The following is a 19,633-nucleotide window of genomic DNA, read 5'->3' as shown; positions in this document are numbered from 1 at the left end:
ACTGAAGGACTCTTCAAAATAACTGGCTGGGGGACTTCCCTGGCGGTCCAGTGGTTAAGACTGTGCGCTCCAAATGCAGGGGGCACGGGTTCAATCTCTGTTAGGGGAACTAAGATCCCGCATGCCATATGGCGCGGCCAAAAAAACTGGCTGGTAATCGTCAAAAGTGTCAAGGTCATGGAGGCCTAGGAAAGGCTAAGGAACTGTTCTAGGCAAAGGAGTCTAAAGAGACAACATAGAGAAGCACATGGTGTGGTTCTGAACTGGATCCTTTTGCTTAAAAGGACATTATTAGGGCATCTGAAAAATTTGAATGGGTTCCAAAGATTAGGTGGTAGCAATTTACCAGTCTTAACTTCCTGACTTTGATACCTGCATCGTGCTGTGTAGGAGAATGTTTTTATTTGTAAAAAATACACAGTAAATTATCTAGGGATGACGAGACATCATGTTGGCAACTTGTTCTCAAATAATTCAGAAAAAAATGCTTTGTACTGAACTTGCATTTTTTTTCTGTCAGTTTGAGGTTGTTAAAAATTATTTTTAAAAAACAGAAAACTTGGGGTAAAGATTGTTTAGGTCTATCAGATAGAATGATAACTAAGAGAGGAAAAAATAATTTCAGAGCTGGCTAAGACCATTTAGTCTGTGATCCAATACAGACCTTTTAAAGTCATTCATTTGCTCCAAATAATTATTAGTAACTCTTTAAGGCTTTCTTCAATTATTATAACAGATTTTTCTGATATTGAATGTGGATAAATTTCTTTAAAAGTATTTTTAATTAATATATGTACATTTTTTTAGACATAATGTTATTGCACACTTAATAGACTACAGTATAGTGTTAACATAAATTTTATATGCACTGGGAAACCAAAAAATTTGTGTGACTCACTTTATTGTGATATTCGCTTTATTTCAGTGGTCTGGAATTGAACTGGAAATACCTCTGAGGTATGCCTGTATTATTGTAATAATAGTAATAAATAGTAATTAATTGTAATACTGAAAGAAATGTAATTTTATATTGTTACCAAGCTATTAAAAATGAACATATCAGTTACATTAAGATATACTCTATCAGGTAATCACATGCATATACCTCTTCACCTTAAATGTTTTATATGTACATTATATATATGCATATATAAAACATATATACACACACAAACAAGTGCACAAACACAGACATACATGCATAGATAACAAATCTTTTGTATGAACAGTAAATTATGATCAATAGCAGTTATTTCAGATAGGACTCTGGGAAGTATCAAGGAAAAGCTATTTTTTTAACTAAATGCATAGCCAAATGAGTACAGATTTACTAAAAGGGACTGACCAAGCCTGCATAGTATCATTATTCCTGTATATAAGATAAATAAATTGTTTCAACATTTGAATATTTCAAATATGTGTATGAGGTATAAAACATTTATCCTAACATAACCAGCTAATTATAATTTGCATTATAAACCTACTGTAGGTATAAAGATCATTAATTTTTAATTATAAATTTCTAAAGAGACCTCCCTGTGATTAATGAATTTTGAAAGCTTGATAAGAACATCTTCTAGAGTTAGCATACCCTGGAGTCAATTTCTATCTCTGCTGCTTAATCTTTCCTATTTCCTCGTCTATTATCTGTTTCTTTAACTAGGTCATAACTACTTATCAATCATTGTAAAAGCTTTATTATCCTTTAAGTACTCATGACCATCATTATTTTAAGCTAATATATAGAATGACAGGAACACAGTTTGCCATATTCAGTATTTATATAAACATGAAAGATGCTACGGAGAGGAGGAAACCACTAAAATCATGATTGATTTTAAGATAAATATAATAATTCTTTTTGAATTTTAAATGAATCAAAAAAGTCTACATTCAAAGAGTAAATTTTATATTGGGTTTGAGAAATCTGATTTTACACAAACAAAATGAGAGTACTATAGTAATTTTCCATGGTTTCCACTTTTGATATTATTAAATATCAAATAATTAAATAACTGTTGAAAATCACTGGCTATGTCTCCATTCCCTTATCTGGAAAGTAGGGATACTACTACCTGCCTAGATTTTCTTCTTAAGGAGATTTAAAGGGAAAAAAGTTCAAATTTCTAAAAAGAAATTTACTTCATAAATTTAATGCTTCTATTATTTTCATTTTAACAGTTATTGCAGCTGAACTAGTAAATGACAAAATAACTGAGTATAATTTTGAATACACAGAATAAACATGAAAAGTGGAAGTCTTTGACTACATACTTTGTGGAAGTGACATGGACCAACAGAACTATCAGTAGAGCTATTAAACCACAGTTTTCTCATAGAAAAAAAGCGTTTGTGTGCTATATACATTTAAAGCATGCATATCTGAATTTTTCTTCCATTCATGATATTTTCATTAAAAAATTAAACTTGAGGGCTTCCCTGGTGGCGCAGTGGTTGGGAATCTGCCTGCCGATGCGGAGGACGCCGGTTCATGCCCCGGTCTGGGAAGATCCCACATGCCGCGGAGCGGCTGGGCCTGTGACCCATGGCCGCTGAGCCTGCGTGTCTGGAGTCTGTGCTCTGCAATGGGAGAGGCCTGTGTACTGCAAAAAAAAAAAAAAAAAAAAAATTAAACTTGAAATTTTTGAAAGACTTAATCAATTTTCTGTACCTGAAAATGTAGTTTTAATCATTCCCTCATATACATTTGCAAAGTCATTATATTTGTAAAATGCTTTTCGTCTGAATCTTTTTCCAGTCTGGGTGCAGATTAGGGGTAAGTACGGGTAGATAGTCTCTTTCTGAACCTCCTGGCTTTATACTCTTTCCCGTTAAAGTGCGACTGAAAATACTAGAATTTATAACCATTAAAGATTATGAAATAAAAAATAATGCTAAGTTTCAAAAATTCAAGTTCATAGTCACTGGGCCCTTTCACTGAAAATAGTTGTTTCATCACTTTTGCTTCTGTGAGAAACGCTTGGCACGCAGTGAACAGAAATGAAAACATGAGACAGCAGAAAGTCTCAGCACGGTGCCGTCTAAAATGTTTGTAAGCACTCTTTATGTAATAAGTAATGGAGTAGCTGGAAAACTGCCTCTGAAAGCAGAAGGTTCTGGCCAAAAGTGAAGACTAGCCAATGCATTTGAGAAGTGAAGTAGCGTGAAGCAAAACCAGGAGATGTTCAATGCAAGTTTCTTAGGTAAAGCTCCATAAGGAAGTATGGAGTAGATAAATCTCATTTAAACAAATTATGCCAAATAAAAATTGTTATGGTATTTCTTAATCAAGGTGGAGATGGGGGAGTGAGGGGGCTGGGGGAGGAAGTTACCACTTGGCTAAAGGCAGCCATAAAATTGTAAAATTGTATTGCTAATCTGTGAAATCTGAAGAGAAGTATAGAGAACAAAGAACAATTAATTACCTTTCCTTCAAGCCTGGTTGAATGTTTCTGCCCCAAGTGGTTTTTAGAAGATCCCTCTTGGATAGCATCAAGAAAGTTTTCACGTGCACTAGATACTTTGCGATTTAAAATTATTATATATCAAGAGCAGAAAGGAGTCCTTTCTAATCCTGCAAACAAACAAAAAAAAAAAAATGGAGAAGAGATTTTGGATTGAAATTCTTGGATTCTCTGTAGCATAGAGATGAAGCCATTTTTAAAGTTCTCTGCACGACAGGTTTTATTCAGATAACTGTTAGACTAAGAGGGGTTAGGAAAGGGTATAGAGAATTCATAACCAACAGGAGCAATGGTCAAGGCAGGCCATGGTAAGTAAGATGGTAAAGAGGTAGAGCCAGCCTCTCCTAATAAAGCCCCTAAAATCATGACCTGGCAGACAGAGTAGGCAACCACCAAGAAGAAATAGATCATCTCTGGAAGGATGAATGATTAGCAAATCAGATAGTGTTTTTTCTTTTTTTTTCGTTTTTTGGCCGCCCCATACAGTGCGGCATGTGGGATCTTAGTTCCCTGGCCAGGGATCGAACCTGTGCCCCTTGCAGTGGAAACACAGAGTCTTAACCGCTGGAGCACCAGGGAAGTCCCAGGTAGTGTTTCTTGGTTAGAAAAGAAAGGGGGCATCTCAGCAAAGGACATGCCAGTTGAAATATCTTACTCTGCACATTCTGCAACCCCGTGAAAGGGGAGAATTTGTTTTGGCTCTATAAACCTTAAATCATGAAGTAACAACCCAAATTAATACCTGCCTACCTAGAACCCTCAAATTTTGTTGGCATTAGAATTGTAATGCTGAAACTAATTTTTTTCTGCCCTAATTGTCTTCAAATTTTGGCCAGCTGGGTCTTGATATATACCATATTCACTAAGCAACTATTTTATGAAAGGTGATTGCATCTTAATTCTTATATGAAGGTCAGAGATAAAGTTCTTCAAACAAATTAATGCAAAGAGCAGGAACAAAATGATTTTTAAAATTAGGTAACAGCTTTGGAAATACTTTCTCTTCTCCCCCAGCCCCTCTTGAAAAGCAGTAATCTTTGTTAACTTAGGGATATAATGTTTGGGAATCATGCTAAAATACTGGCATATTATATCATTGTATTCACTGTTTAAGAAGGGTGAAATCTTTTATCAGGAATCTTTGAGTGAGAAAATATGTTTATGTCCTAAAGCTTGTTTGATTGAACCTGTGCTACCAGCCTACAAGGTGACCTCAATGAGCTTCTGGTAGTCATCCTTGTATAGTCAGGTCCCACGTTAAACAGGGCCAACCTGTGTAAGGTTACATAGGCTATTGCAGGAATGACAGTGTATGACTTCCAAGCCTACATCATAAAAGACATTTGGTTTCCACCATGTTCTCTCTGGGAGCTTGCTCTGGAGGAAGCCAGCTGACATGTTGTGATAACACTCAAGCGACCCTACAGAGAGGTGCTCATGGCCAGGAACCTAGGCCTCCTACCAGTCATCTTAGATCTTCCAGCACCAGCCAAACCTTCAGATGACTGCAGCCCCAATCAATGTCTTGATTACAGTCTCATGAGACAGCAAGGGAAGCTGTTCCTAGCTTCCTGACCCACAGAAACTGCTGAGATAATACATGTTTATTGTCCTGAATCACTAGGTGTGGGATAATTTGTTACTACAGCAATAGATTACAAAGTGGGCTTTTTTTCAAGAAAGAGTAAGAGCAAAACAAATGAACACACCCATTTTAAGCCATTTACAAAGTTGAAAGGCTCTGCAGTTACTAGTACTTAATGAAGCCTTATCTCAAGAAATTTGCCATTTAGTTCCTTGTTTCTCAAAGTGTTGTACCAAGACCAGCTGTATTGGCATTACCTGGGAGCTTATTAGAAATACAGAATCTCAAATTCCACCCTAGACCTACTGAATCAGAATCTACATTTTATGAGACTTCCCCTACTACATGTAAGTATACATGAGAGTTTGAGAAGCAGCACTGATCTGTTTGAATACTCATGTTACAGCCTATAGTTGGAAACGCTGGCTGTGCATTAGAAGCACTTCCAAAAACTACTGTTGGAGAAGTCCATCCCCAGAAGTTCTGATTTAATTGGTCTGTGTTAAGGTCTATTATGGCCATGGACCTAATTATATTTCACAGTTTTTCCCCTGGAAAACTATGTTGAAGCCTCAGATCAGCCCTGAATTCCCAGCATGTTCCAGTCCTGGTTCTAGAAGTCAGGTATGCCCAGGTGTATCCCTGAGACTGCCCTGGGGGAACTATGGTGCACTAATCAGGAATCTTCTGGGGCACTGCATGCCAGGGCAGCTTCACAGCTGCTGAAGAACTACTGCATATATCTCTGCCTTCTCTTATTCATACTCTTCCAGGACTTAGTTAATTCCAAGAAAAGCATCCATGTTCTTACCTTACAGGTCGGTTTGGATTTGCTGTCTAGGGCCACTCAGAGAACAGGTGGTGAATAACCTAAGGTTTCAGGGTAACTTGGACCAAACTTCTTTTAGTTTCATCTTTCCCTAATGGTAAAAGGGAAGTAACTAATATTTCTCACAAGCCTTTGGGGAATATGCTTTTACTGTTGACCAGGCACTACTAAATTAAGACTTCGAGTATGATGGGTGCTTACAAAGGTTAGACCTATTACTTAATGAGAAGCTCAAACTGACAACAATAAACATCACTTGAATGTAAGGGGGGTGGGGTGCAGGGATTTTCTGTTTACGAATGCATCCCCAGAGACGGAGACAATGCCTGGCACATTGCATGCTTTAATAAATATTTGTTAATTAAGTAAATTCCTCAAAAAACAATAACTTCCGATCATACACATTCAAAGTTACTGAACGAACCATGTTAGCGAATCTGCAACGGAAATTGTTTTATCAAAGGATTTTTAAATAAAGCTCCAGATTTCCTTTTAAAAAATAAATAGTGTGCCCCAATTCAATGCCATGTTTCAGGTTCCTGCCCTAGTTTAGCCTCGGCTCCTCATTTGGAGGCTGGCTAAGGGATGTGATCCCTGCCCTTGAATCTCCTTCCTTTGTAGTTTTTTTGACCTGCGCGGTTCCGTTTCCCAGGCGGAGGAGCGCGCGCCGCGGCTGCGCCCATCAGCGCGCGGAGCGGGGTTGGGGCTGTCAGGCGGGCGGGCCGCCTAGGACCCTGGAGGGGCCGATCTTCTCGCGCTGTAGAGCCTCCTCTCCCACCTCTCTCCCTCCGGGGTTTGGCATCCCTCGGGGAGCAAGAAGCCCCCTCCAGCCCTGACAGCGGGCTGGGCAGGCGGTGCGGTCGGGCCCGGGGGCGGATGCTCGCGGGTGGGCCGGGCCGGCCGGCTGCGGGGGAGGCGGGCTGCGTTATTTCCCGCTAGGGGCAGACTCCGGGAGGGACTGGCCTGCACCGTGCTCTCGGCCCCAGCCAGCGCGCGCCGCCCCTCGGGCAGGGCCTGGAGGCGAGCGAGGCGGCGGCGCGGCATTCCGGGCCTCGGGCCGGGCGCGTGAGCGGGCCGGGGCCGGAGCCGGGCCGACGCCCCAGCGGCGCCTCTCCCACGCTCGCGGCCCCTCCCCCTCCCTTCCTTCCTTCCCCTCGGATCTCCCGGGAGCGGCGGGCGGACGCGAGCCGCGGCGGGCGCCCGAGCTTTGTGCGCGCCCGCGGGTCCGGGGCGAGCTTCGGGCGGCCCAACTTGGCGGCGGCCGGCGGGCTCCCGGGAGGGAGTTGTGAGGCGTGGCCGGGTGGAGGAGGCGCCTGGGGGGGCGTGGGGCTCCCCGGCGAGCGGGAGGGACAGAGCGAGGCGCGCCGGACAATGAGCTGGGCAGCTCGGCGCTGCGGCCACTTTTAGGGGGGCGCGGGCCAGCCGGCGCCTCCGCGGCTCCACCTGCGAGGAGAGGGCGGGATGCCAAAGCTGGGTGTCCCGGCGCTCTGAGGCTGCTCGCAGTTAGACGTCCCTGAGCCGGTGCTCGCCTTGACCCTGGCCTACCTGCAGGCTTTGGCTGGGACGTGTTTCGTGGGAGCGCCCCTGGAGCAGCCGTGATGGCCAGCACCAGGAGTATCGAGCTGGAACACTTTGAGGAACGGGACAAAAGGCCGCGGCCGGGGTCGCGGAGAGGGGCGCCCAGCTCCTCGGGGGGCAGCAGCAGCTCCGGCCCCAAGGGGAACGGGCTCATCCCCAGCCCGGCGCACAGTGCCCACTGCAGCTTCTACCGTACGCGGACCCTGCAGGCCCTGAGCTCGGAGAAGAAGGCCAAGAAGGCGCGCTTCTACCGGAATGGGGACCGCTACTTCAAGGGCCTGGTGTTTGCCATCTCCAGCGACCGCTTCCGGTCCTTCGATGCGCTGCTTATGGAGCTCACCCGCTCCCTGTCGGACAACGTGAACCTGCCCCAGGGTGTCCGCACCATCTACACCATCGACGGCAGCCGGAAGGTCACCAGCCTGGACGAGCTGCTGGAAGGTAGGAGGGAAGGCCCGGCGCGGCAGGTGCGGCCCCGCGTGCCGACAGGTGCACGCGCTCTCCCGGCGCTGGGGGAGCCTGCGGGGGGTTTTCTAGGCGGCCGCAGGAGTTGTGCGGCTCTGTCTTCTTTTCCGCAGGCTCTATGGGTGGGGTGCCTCCACATATACTTTGACTGTCCTTCCCAAAAGATTTGCCTTAGAAAAGAAAGAAAGAAATCCTAAGGGGATTTGGTGACATCTCTTAAGATTGGCGGACTTGCTTTTGTTTTTTGCTTTTTTGAAGTGCAAACTCTCACGTGAGGATCTGGGTAACCCTCTAGCTCATAAGCTGTCTGTTCAGCCCCCTGTGTGGAGCTCAGTGCCGGCACCTGTGTTTCAGTGTTCAGGACCCTGTTGCACCTGCTTTACTCAGAAGCCGTGGTTGTGAAACACTCTAGGTTGGCTTTCCTGGTTTGCCTTGCAGCAGAAGTTCCATGAGGTCAGGAGGGGCGATCCAAGACAGTCGTTCTCAACCTTGGTTGCATCTTGGATCACTGGGGACTTTAAGAAATATGGGTGTCTGGGTCCCATCCCCGGATACTTGGATGTAATTGGTTTGGCCTGTGGTCGGGGCATCTGGAGTTTTCAAAGCTCCTCAGGAGATTTGAATGTGCTGCAGAGATTGAGAACAGTTGTGCTAAAGGGTTTTCCACGTTTGGTTGATAATGAGGTGAATCAAGGTCAATCTCTCCTGCATCCTCCCCTACTGAAAGTAGCTAGTTAGGGTGACAAAGGCCATTGGAATCAGCAGGTGGGGCCCCTTATAAATTAGGCCTAGGGTGTCAACCGTGCTTGACTCGAAGGGACTGCTTGGCTGTATGTTGTGTCATCCTTGAATTCCTGCAGTATTTACTCTTCTTTCACTTCAGGGAGAGAAAGCATTACTAGTAGTTAACAACCTATATCCAGAAGTAAACACCACCCATAAAGATCAGACAGAACCCAAGTATGTGCTGACTGTGTGTTTACATACAGTCTGCTCTCATGCATCTTTCTTAATGCAAATGGCACACATTGCTATGGTAGTCATAGCAATGTTGGCTTGGCAGGGGAAGGAAACTGAACTTGAAGCCAACTATTTTTCTTATATTAGCACATCATGTTCTTATGTTCTGAAGACACTGTCCATTTTACACATGGGGAAACTTAAGCAACAGGCCTTGTCATACAGGACCTGCAGTATATGGCCTTTCATCTACAATTCACTTTTAATAAATTGATGTAGCCACACTGCGGAGTCCTGAAAGTGGTTGAGATTCTATTTAGTCACTGTTACCAAAAGTCTTCCCTGCCCTGGCTAGATGAGGACCCAGCCAAAACTAAGTTGTCTTTTCAGAGAGAGAGAGAGAGAGAGAGAGAGAGAGAGAGAGAGAGAGAGAGTGTGTGTGTGTGTGTGTGTGTGTGACTTCACAAATTCTGCTCACTTGAGTGTTTTGGTTTTAAAGGCTTCCGGAGGAGGAGATGACAACCAGAGGAGTATAAATAAAATGAAGATACATTGTTAAAAGGGCTTTATTGCTTTATCCTGTTACATACTTAAAAGCTACATTTGCCTAGATATTTCAAAACTGAGTAATGAATTTTCTGATTGACCCAAAGCTAGATTAGTAGCCCTGTGGAAGGATCAAGGCAATGCCTCTTTTACTTAAACACTCATTACTCACATGCCCTTGGGATACTGTGCCTGGTGTGGTCTGAGGAGGGACAGTAGTTTTAATATCCTTCTCAGAAGTAATTTTAACAGTGTATTTGCTACATGAAATGAATGTACTCCAGAGGTGAACATGATCCTAGGGAAGATGGTCAAGGTGTCCATTATGCATATTAAGTGAGAGCACATATTGTACATTGAGTTTGTTATTGCCCAAGTGGTGCATGGTCCACTGAGTCTGATTCTCAAACTGTAGGTTCAACTATAAATTGAAGGTTGATAAATATCCTTTGAATCATTCATTCACTGATTTGTGGAGGAGGGGGAGCCATAAGCATATGTAGAGTCCAAATTACACCACAATATGAAAAATAATGATAGAACACAAATATTTGCACCATAGAAATGTTTCCCTAGTATAGCCGATTGCCCACTTGTTTCAAATATAATAAAATTAAATTTTATTAAATATACTACAAGTACTGCAAAAGAAGAAAATTTGAGCACTTCTTTTGTCATAGTGGCATTCTGTCTGACAATAGATCTTTGTCTAAGTCTTGAATTTCCCACAAAATGAGTGGAATACCCTGTTTCTAGGCGCTTTTTAAGAAAAGAACCATCAATGTTTACTATCAACTATTCAAGAATTTAAATAGTTTCAACTTTTAGTTCAAATTGTGTACTCGAATGTTCAGATTTATCATGCAGAAGAACTAACCAGCTACCTGTGAAGTTATTCTTTGCATCAGTAAAAATAGGTCTGTGGTATTTCCCATGTTGTCAAAATTGACTGTTTCATCTTAGTTCATCATGTTTAATAAAGATTCTGATAGTATTTTTTACACCATTATGTTCAGCTGATCTCTCATTTGCCTCTTCCATTCCATGAAATTTGTAGTTTAGGAGAAACTGTTTTTCCCAAAACGTTGTTTTCCTAAAATGTTTTCAGTGGAGAATAGAAAGTGATGACTCAAGATAGCTAGGCATGAACACTCAGAGCCTCAGTCCCTTTGAACTCAGATGACAAAAGAAATTTGCATGGCCCAGATTTTTTTCTTCTGCCCTTGAGAGTCTCTGGAGACCAAAAACTGTTCAGGTGTAGGCAGGCTGGTACTCCTGCGCTACACTAAACCAGCAGGCATTTTGAGCCCTATTGTTTTAGCTCCCCTTGCTGCATTAATTTCAATGAGTTAGTGCTGTGCGTCCCTGTAATCCTGTTTAGTCTTTACAACTGGGTGGGGACCTTCTCTCAAAGGAGGACTGTGAGTCGTAACAGTCAGTACTGGGAAAATCAGGTTGAGATGTCTGAAGCCATGAGCCAGCCAACCGTGTCACATCTCTGATAGACAGCTGAAGATGTCTGGATGGTACCTTCCTAAGTTCTCAGTCAGAACTCTTGGTCTCAGTTTTTTTTTTTCCGTGAGTGTTCTCTTCTTCAGAACATTTAAGCTATAATTATTTTGATGTCCCAAAGAGAGATGCCCAAGGACGGTAGAAACAATGCGTGACCAAGTTGGGGTCCCTAGGTTCTGTGGATTTGAGAAAAATTCACCTCTGTTCTCAGCCTTAGTGACCTTTTCTGTTGAAAGAGAGGTTGGCAGATCACCTAAGTTAGATCCTTTCTGGTCTAAAAGTATATACCCTTCCCGTGCCTAAGTGGTTATTCATTGAGTGTCTGATGGCCTGGGCTGCCTTTCCCTACCCAGAACCTATCTTCCGGAAAATCGACAAAGCTGCAAATGTCCTATACAGCAGGGAGTGGGTATATGGCTCTGATGAAGTGTTTGACAGGAGCCAAAAAATTAAGAGCTACCCGTGTCTGCCTCTTTCATTCCAAAGTAATATGTCAGTTTACTCCTCAGTCACCAGTAAATAAACTGATTGGATTTTTTGGCATGCGAGAGAATTTTGATTATTTTGACAGGTGACACTTCCATTCTTCCATTAAGTTAACTTGAAAACTTCCATTAAGTTAACTTGAAAATTAGCTTGAATTAACTTGAATTTAAGAAAAATAAAGTTCTAAGAAAATCAAGCATTTGAAGTTTTTGAGATTCTCCTACTAAGCCTAGTTTATTGAATCTCTTTGGTTATTCAATCTCTTTGAAGGTGTTAAACCAAAATATGGTGACAGTTATATTTAAGTAAAAATGAGTTTACATTTAAGTAAAAATTAAGTTAACGTTTAAGTAAAAATGCATAAGAACTCAGACTATAGGTTTTATCCCCTTGAATGATAGATTTTTAGAGTAATAATAGAAACTGAGCTCTTGGCACTTGTTACAGTGAGGAAGGCAACATAAACCCGTGAGATGTAAGGTATTTGCACATAGTAGTCAAAAGCAGTACACATTTATATAAGGCAAGCATGATGATTGGACATAGCAGTTTAACATTGAATCATCAGTCTGCAAAACCTTCTCTACCTGGCAGACTCCTAGATCCTCCTAGATCCACGACCCTCTTCAAACATCATCTTTCTATGAAATCTCTTCCCAGACCTCAGGGGCATTGGTCTCAAACTGTTGTCGATTGAGAGCATAGTTGTTGTTGTTTCAGGTGCTGGGGGTACAGTTCTAGAATGCTCACATTCTAGAGGGAGAGAGAAAGAGTGAATGCACACACACACACACACACACACACACACACACACACACACACACACACACACATACATGATGGTTCCAGCTGCAGGGCTGTAAGTGAAGTGGTAATGAGGTGGGGCAGGAGGAGCACACTGGCCAGGACAATGGAAAAGGATTGCCAGAGGAACAGATGTTGGAACCAAGGCCTGAGGTCAAGCTTAGAACTCTGCCATTTGCTTACTCACAGCATTTTTCCTTTCCTCTATTGTAACACTTACCTTTATAATTACAGGTATATTGGGTCTGTTTTTTGCACTAGACTAAGCATGCCGTGAGGTTAGGGATCTTGGACACAATAAGTTCATTAAATAAATAGCCCAGGAAATAACTTTACCTCTAAGTCTCTTGATTGTCAAGGGAAGTTTTGTATGAATTAAGTTTGAATAAGGTTGTTTCTATGTATTTGTGAAAATATGTATTTTGAAAAATTGGATTATAGTCCAGATAAATCAGAGATGCTCTGCTGACTCATCGCTGTGGAGAGAATGACTCTTCCTCAGTACTTGCTTCTATAAATCTGATTGTTTTCTTCTTCTCATTTCCTCAAAACAGGGGAACTCAGGTCTGCTATAATGCAGCTGCATAATAAGCTCTTTCCAGAGGTAATGGGAAGAGAAATTTTCATTTGCAGAATAAAGAATTCTAAAGGGTTGGGGGAAGAAGGGAAATACTTGGGAGAGCATTTATGAGATGAGGGTCAGACAGAATGATACACTGGTAGTTATAAGAAAAGATCACTATTTCATGAGGTTTTAAACTATGGAAATGGACATTTTATGGCCCTGTCATATGAAATAAGGGAAACTAGATATTCCCTTGACTAGTGATTGTCAAACTGCTTTCTTCATTGTAGAGAGGGCCAGGGGAGTTTCTCTGGGTCTATACTGCCTGGCTAGGTCTCTTCTCATCCCTACTCGCCCATGCTCCTACCACTTCTGTTTTTGTCTCTTCTGTTGATAAAATAAACCATTACCCTAAGGATTAGGGATCCTATTCTTCTCAACATTGCAACCATTTTTTAGATGTTTTATATGCAATCATTATGTGAGATACTTTGTGTTTTATCTCACCCTTGTTATCCCTTTTGGAATATGGCTGCATTGTCTTCCCCATTTTGCAGCTGGGGAGACTGAGACTCAGAGGATAGAGAAATTGTCCCCTTGTACCAGTCAGAAGAAGTGGGGCTGGAACCTGAGGCCTTTCTCCTTGGCCTTTCAACTTCTGTATTCTTAACTGCTATGTTCTACCACCTGTGAGATGGGGTCCATTCTGACCCCTGAAGTGTGCATAGGTCATGTATCAGCAGTCTAGAGCTGCATCACCGCTGCAGCCAAACCTGTTAGTTATTTATATTTGGAAAATGAAGATGGTGGTAGTTCCTCAGTCACTGCAGATGTAAAGACAGTTTTAGGATGTTTTGTGTATGGTTCCTGAAATGAACCATACATTATCCTATACACCGGCATAGTAGGGTCTGTGCATTCAAATTCTGCAGAGTTGTCTTGCTTGACTTTGGTTTCCTTATCTGCAAAATGAGGAAGGTTAGGTAATTGCTAAGGCTGCTTCCCCTTTAAAGTTCAGTGATCTTGGGAAATGCTTCTGGAAGTGGGAAAGAGAAATGATCTGTCTGGCTCCGTGTCTCTAAAAGCTGGCCAGGTTTTGTGATTGAATGTGGTTACCTGGGTTTAGATGGAGTTCTTAAACCCTCAATAACCTATAGGAGGCTCTTCCCCATAGAATCTTCTCAGGAAAGGGAAAATTATTTACAGGCCCATTGAGGGCTGAGACATGGTCATTTTGTTAATTCATTTATCCTAACAATAAATACTTCTGGCACTTGATGTTTGATGATTAATTTTACTTTTGTGCTATATATAAGGTATTCTGATAGGTGGGAATAGATGGATATTGGTTTTTAAAAAATCTTTCTTAGTTAAGACAGCCAGCTGGACAGTTGGCTAGATTTGCAGAGGTCAAATAAGGTCATGCAAAAGGCAAATATTCCTTGCCCCTTCATATTTCAGTTTTGAAATAAGTTTTTATTCAAGAAAAAAGAGATGCAGTATATTTGTATGTTAACAATTTATCAATTTCACTAGTGTCTGAGATGCCTGACGTGATTTTTCTCTTTGGACATCTTTCATAATCAAATTTTTGTACCTTTATTTTGAATGTATGTTTAAATCCCAGGACTATTCTAAGCCCCCTAATATTTTCAGCGTCTGCTTTGAGTTTGTTCTCTGACCTAGCTAAGACTTAGTTTCGTTCATCTTTTAGCATTCTTATTTTAAGCATTGTCTTTAGAAAATTTATTTCACATATAGTTTAAATACAATCTGCATTGTACAATACTTTTTTTTTTTGGCCGCATTGGGTCTTCGTTGCTGTGCGCAGGGTTTCTCTAGTCGTGGAGAGCGGGGGCTACTCTTCGTTGCAGTGCACAGGCTTCTCATTGTGGCTTTTCTTGTTGCAGAGCACAGGCTCTAGGCACACGGGCTTCAGTAGATGTGGCATGTGGGCTCAGCAGTTGTGGCGTGTGGGCTCAGTAGTTGTGGCTCGTGGGCTCAGTAGTTGTGGCTCACGGGCTCCAGAGCACAGGCTCAGTAGTTGCGGCGCACGGGCTTAGTTGCTCCACGGCACGTGGGATCTTCCTGGACCAGGGCTTGAACCAGTGTCCCCTGCATTGGCAGGCGGATCCTTAACCACTGTGCCCCCAGGGAAGTCCCTCTACAATACTTTTTAAATTCTATGAGTTGGAAATATAATTTAAGGCTAGAATTTAGATACTGTTTCATTCATTGACATGCTATAATTTTTGCTCTAATCCAGGCTATTTTACCCTGTTTGCCATATCTCTTACAGCCTGAAGCAGTAGACTAGCCATATTGTAATTTGTCAGAAGCTACTACCTTCAAGACAAGGAATGGGAAAATACTGATTTGTGAGATCAACTTTAGTACTTTTGATTACACTGTAACATTTACTAACGTTTCAACATAACTAAAATAATCTACAATTATGACCTACTATGTTACGATTTGTTTATATGTTGGTTAAATTATAATCACTTGCAACCAAAATGTATCACAATAGAAGTTTTTAAATTGTCATTGATTTATTTCTTCCTCCACTGTGTATGTTTTACAAACCTCAGATTACTTTGTTAATTTTTATGTAATAACAATGTTGTTATTTCTGAAAGGCAGTGATTGATGCTCTCTTCCCCAATATCCTTGTCCATTATCTTGGTCTTTTAACAGTATTCTACCTCATCTCTTAAGGAAGCAGGAAAAGAAAAAGGAGTTATGGAAACTTACTACTGGTTATACTCTTCATCAAGCCTCTGCAAAAGAACGAACTTGAGAAATAGCCTGACCTGAACTCATCTCTTCTTAGTTTAGTGATCAAGGCCAATAGCTGGAAGGTTCTACATGAACCTTGTAACACTTAGCAGGGTCCTGGTGAGCAGTGTCTCTTCGATAAATGGGAGTGGTCCTCAGCATCTGAAACCAAAATGTGCATCCTTGTAACTTCCCCCCGTAATTCTAGAGCCACCGTTTGGAGCTACGTAAGACTCCAGGTGGAGCAACATGGCAGCCCTTCAGACATTTTATGACAGTGGTCATGCTTTACGGTTTCCCCCTTCTGCCCATCCCCTAAACATCACTACTCTTTTTTGACAAACATCTGGTTTCTGAATCCTTCATCACTTGCACTGAATCTTTTTGAGCTATTCTCACTATCGTCACTTGCTTAAAACTGGAGCCAAGTCTTCCTCTTAGACTCAAAGTGAGATTTAAAGGGTTGGGGGGGTGGCGGTGAGGGAGGAAGGTCTTAAGCAAAGATCTCCAGAAGCTGGGGAAACTCTGTTGAGGGAGGTTTTTACCTCTACTCAGATGATGAGCCAACTGAAGGACTGACCCTATATCCATTATGCCCCAGTTTACTTACAAATAAGTGTAAGATGGGCACATTTTGGTTTGAAGATCTCTTTCTCAGTATCCTTAAAATTGCAGTGTTTCTCAAACTTTTGCAAGGTTTGGGATAATTAAAATTGAAAAACAATGTAAACATCTAACAACCAAGTTGCAGAAGCCCAGCATTGCCTTAATTACTTTAAATACATTGTCACTTAAATATTTATAAAGGTAGATGTACTTATGCATATAGCTCTTACACACCAGTACAACCCAAACGAGACAACCTAAAAACCAACAAAACTGTATAACCAATAAAAATGCAGAGTAGCAACATAAAGCTCCAGATGCTATTTGCTCAAACTAAACTGTTCCCAGTGTGACCATGGTGCTGAACGCTGAGTTTGGTGTGCTGTATTTCACAATGCCGTGTGACGAGTCAGTTTTGCACTGCTAACAAGCCTTCATTCCCGCAGAGTAAAATTATGTCCTCTGGCCTTAACTCTCTGTGCATGTCTTGTACATATAGTAAGTCCACTTCTTCCTCATTAACTCCCAGCAAAGTTACACCACTTGACGCCAAAGGAGTTGAGGCTGTGGGCACGGAGTGGCCTGGCTGCACTTGATTTAGAAATAGACATTCAGATGTTCCAGAATAAGATGATATAAACATTTTGAGTCTTATCATCAAATTAACTACAGAATTGGGAGTTCCTTGGTGGCCTAGTGGTTAGGATACTGGGCTTTCACTGCCATGGCCCTCAGTTCTATCTCTGGCTGGGAACAGATCCCGCAAGCCACGCGGCACAGCCAAAAAAAAAAAGGACAGAATTAAAATTGCCGAGGTGAATGCTTGTAGATTGTGGGATGCAGTTGGCTCAGGTTTGAGCAGCAAGAAGACAAATAACGGATCTGATCTGTAGGTTCCATCCTACCAGGAGATTAGATAGAATTTTTTTTTTCAGTGGGTAAGCTTTAAGGCTTTTTGGTTAGTGAGTAGCATTTTTGTTTTTGCTTTTACATAATTTCTTTGGTCTTAAGTTAACTCCTCCCAAATTTCAATGCTGAAGCGTGGATTTGTGGACATACTTCTTCCTACATACCCAGATGTTCAGTGTAATGTCTCCACACCTTTCTCCGTGGAGGGTATCACAGTCATTTTCAGCGTGTTGCCTTCAGATGTGTTGAAGGGGCACTGGTCTTAGGGGTGAAAGATCTCATCTTGTGTCCTCAGCCCCTCCGTGTAGGAAAGGCTGTTACATTCATTTTGTGAATGCGCCAGCAGTGGTCCAGAGATAAACCAAATGAGTACAGAAGGGAACAGCATCCAGGTGAGAGCAGTGTACTTTATGTTACCATGCTGGTTCCCATAAGGTTAAATTCTGCACACTGTACAGTTTGGGTAGAAAATCCAATAAGCTGTTTGCCACAACAGAATAGTAATCAGTCTGTCTTTTCTTTACCCTGTATTCTTCTGAACCAGCTGGGTGTGGGAATGTGTCCTTGATGTGCTTTAGATGGGGGTATTCACGTTATTGTCTACCCGATAGGACAGTCTCACAGATGCTGTACTTCATTAAGGACATCAAACCACCTTGTAGATGCAACATACCCAAATTTATTTTCCTTGGTTACATTACTTTGGAAGTAATTTCTTTCTCAATTTTGGAAGTTGGTAAGGAATTTAGGTTTTTAAGATGTTTGCAGATATTAGACCTTAAGTGTCAGCCATACTTTCTTTTCTTTCCTCTGTTACCATATTTAAATCTGTGTGTGTGTGTGTGTGTGTGTGTGTGTGTGTGTGTGTGTGTGTGTAGGGAGGCTTTTCCTTAAGCTTGATGAGTCCTTACACTTTATTATTATTTTTTTATTGGAGTATAGTTGCTTTACAATATTGTTAGTTTATACTATACAGCAAAGTGAATCAGCTATATGTATACATATATCCCCTCTGTTTTGGATTTCCTTCTCATTTAGGTCACCACAGAGAATTGAGTAGAGTTCCCTGTGCTATACGGTAGGTTCTCATTAGTTATCTATTTTATACATAGTGTTAATATCATATATATGTCAATCCCAGTCTCCCAATTCATCCCACCCCCCCTTTCCCCCTAGGTATCCCATATGTTTGTTCTCTATGTCTGTGTCTCTATTTCTGCTTTGGTAAAAGACAGTCTATACCAATTTTTTCAGATTCCACATATATGTGTTAATATACGATATTTGTTTTTCTCTTTCTGACTTACTTCACTCTGTATGACAGTCTCTAGGTCCGTCCATGTCTCTACAAATAGTCCTTGCACTTTAGACTTGTAAACAAGTTTTCTTTTTCACCATAAAGTTCAGTGCTTGCTTCTGCTCCAAGAGTTAGGTATAGTCTCAATGTCCAAATCTTGTATAACTGATTTTCTGCCGCAAATGTCAAAAATAGTTTGTAATTACAAGCTAATTAGTGGTTTTAGGCAGTTAATGTAAGTATTTTAACAGAGGTGGATAAGAGACTTTCATAGTAACTGATAGAAAAGTAGGCTAAAACATTCTGTTGTGGAACTTCCAACTGTGTAAATATGCGTTTAACTATTTGTAATTTCTAACAGTAAATTGACATTTTAAATGTTAAGGGACTATTTTGATTTAGCTATTAAAATATATTTTGTATATAATACACACACAAACCCATACACACCCACACACATGTTCCATTGATTGAAAGACACAGTGCATTTATTGGACTAAAATGTGCATGGACTCTTGGTGCTTTGATGGTGTGAAGTGAAAAAAGGAACTTGGTAGGTACTAGGCAGCCCTCACAGCCTGCTTGTTTTCCTCTGTGCCTTAGTTTGCCCTTTGATGGGGTAGAATGACCTAAGAGTGTCTCAGACCACACGTGATGTCCTCAGGAGCCTGACCTGAGCCTCTCACGGTCACTGGGTGTCAACACCTACACTGTGCAAATGTTTTACCTAGAAGTAATGCAAATCCAAACCGTGAGACGTACAAGTTTGTTTTGGAAATATGCATTTTTGTCATGACTTGGACAAACATCTTTTGAGTGCCTGCTGTTGGTGCTGGGCTAGGTGTGGGTAACATGAAGAAGGGGACAGTCAGTCAGTCAGTGTTTTCAAGGAGCTTCCAGTCCAGGCAGTAGTTTGTAACCAGAGATTGTGTTCAGAGTCACCTGTGAAGTTAGGAAGCCTTACTCACAGGTTCTGGTGCTACCTTCCAGTGATTCTGGTTCAGTTGAACTGTGGTGAGGCCTGGGCAACTGTGCTTCTACAACAAAATCACCTGACGAAAAAAAAATTCTTCTCTAAGAACCACCGGAAGAGACAGATAAAGAATAAAGGATTATGAGAAGTTGACATATTGTAGCCTCAGGATACAGCAAGTGGACACAAGAGTGACATAATTTTTAAAATTATGAAACATATCTATAGAAAATTCATAAAACATACACGTACAGCCCAGTGAGTTATTATGAAGTG

At 41.6% G+C, this 19,633-nt stretch overlaps 1 protein-coding gene across 13 annotated transcripts in view; it reads left to right on the top strand.

Moving 5' to 3' along the window:
* The first annotated feature begins 6,554 nt into the window (after positions 1-6,554).
* DCLK2 (doublecortin like kinase 2) overlaps positions 6,555-19,633 on the top strand; it is a 163,496-nt gene continuing 150,417 nt past the window's right edge. For 6 of the 13 annotated variants that reach the window (XR_012332142.1, XR_004526736.2, XR_004526734.2 and 3 more), the window contains exon 1: positions 6,555-7,897. Coding sequence is in view for 7 of the 13 variants with exons in the window: in XM_033857316.2 (XP_033713207.1) it covers positions 7,477-7,897 (421 nt within the window). In the remaining 6 variants the exon portion in view is untranslated. The remainder of the gene's footprint in view (positions 7,898-19,633) is intronic. The other 7 variants (XR_004526735.2, XM_033857311.2, XM_033857310.2 and 4 more) reach the window with 2 other exon arrangements.

Source organism: Tursiops truncatus, chromosome 5 (genome assembly GCF_011762595.2).
Source record: "Tursiops truncatus isolate mTurTru1 chromosome 5, mTurTru1.mat.Y, whole genome shotgun sequence".
NCBI lineage: Eukaryota > Metazoa > Chordata > Mammalia > Artiodactyla > Delphinidae > Tursiops > Tursiops truncatus.
This window is presented reverse-complemented; position numbering and strand designations above follow the sequence as displayed.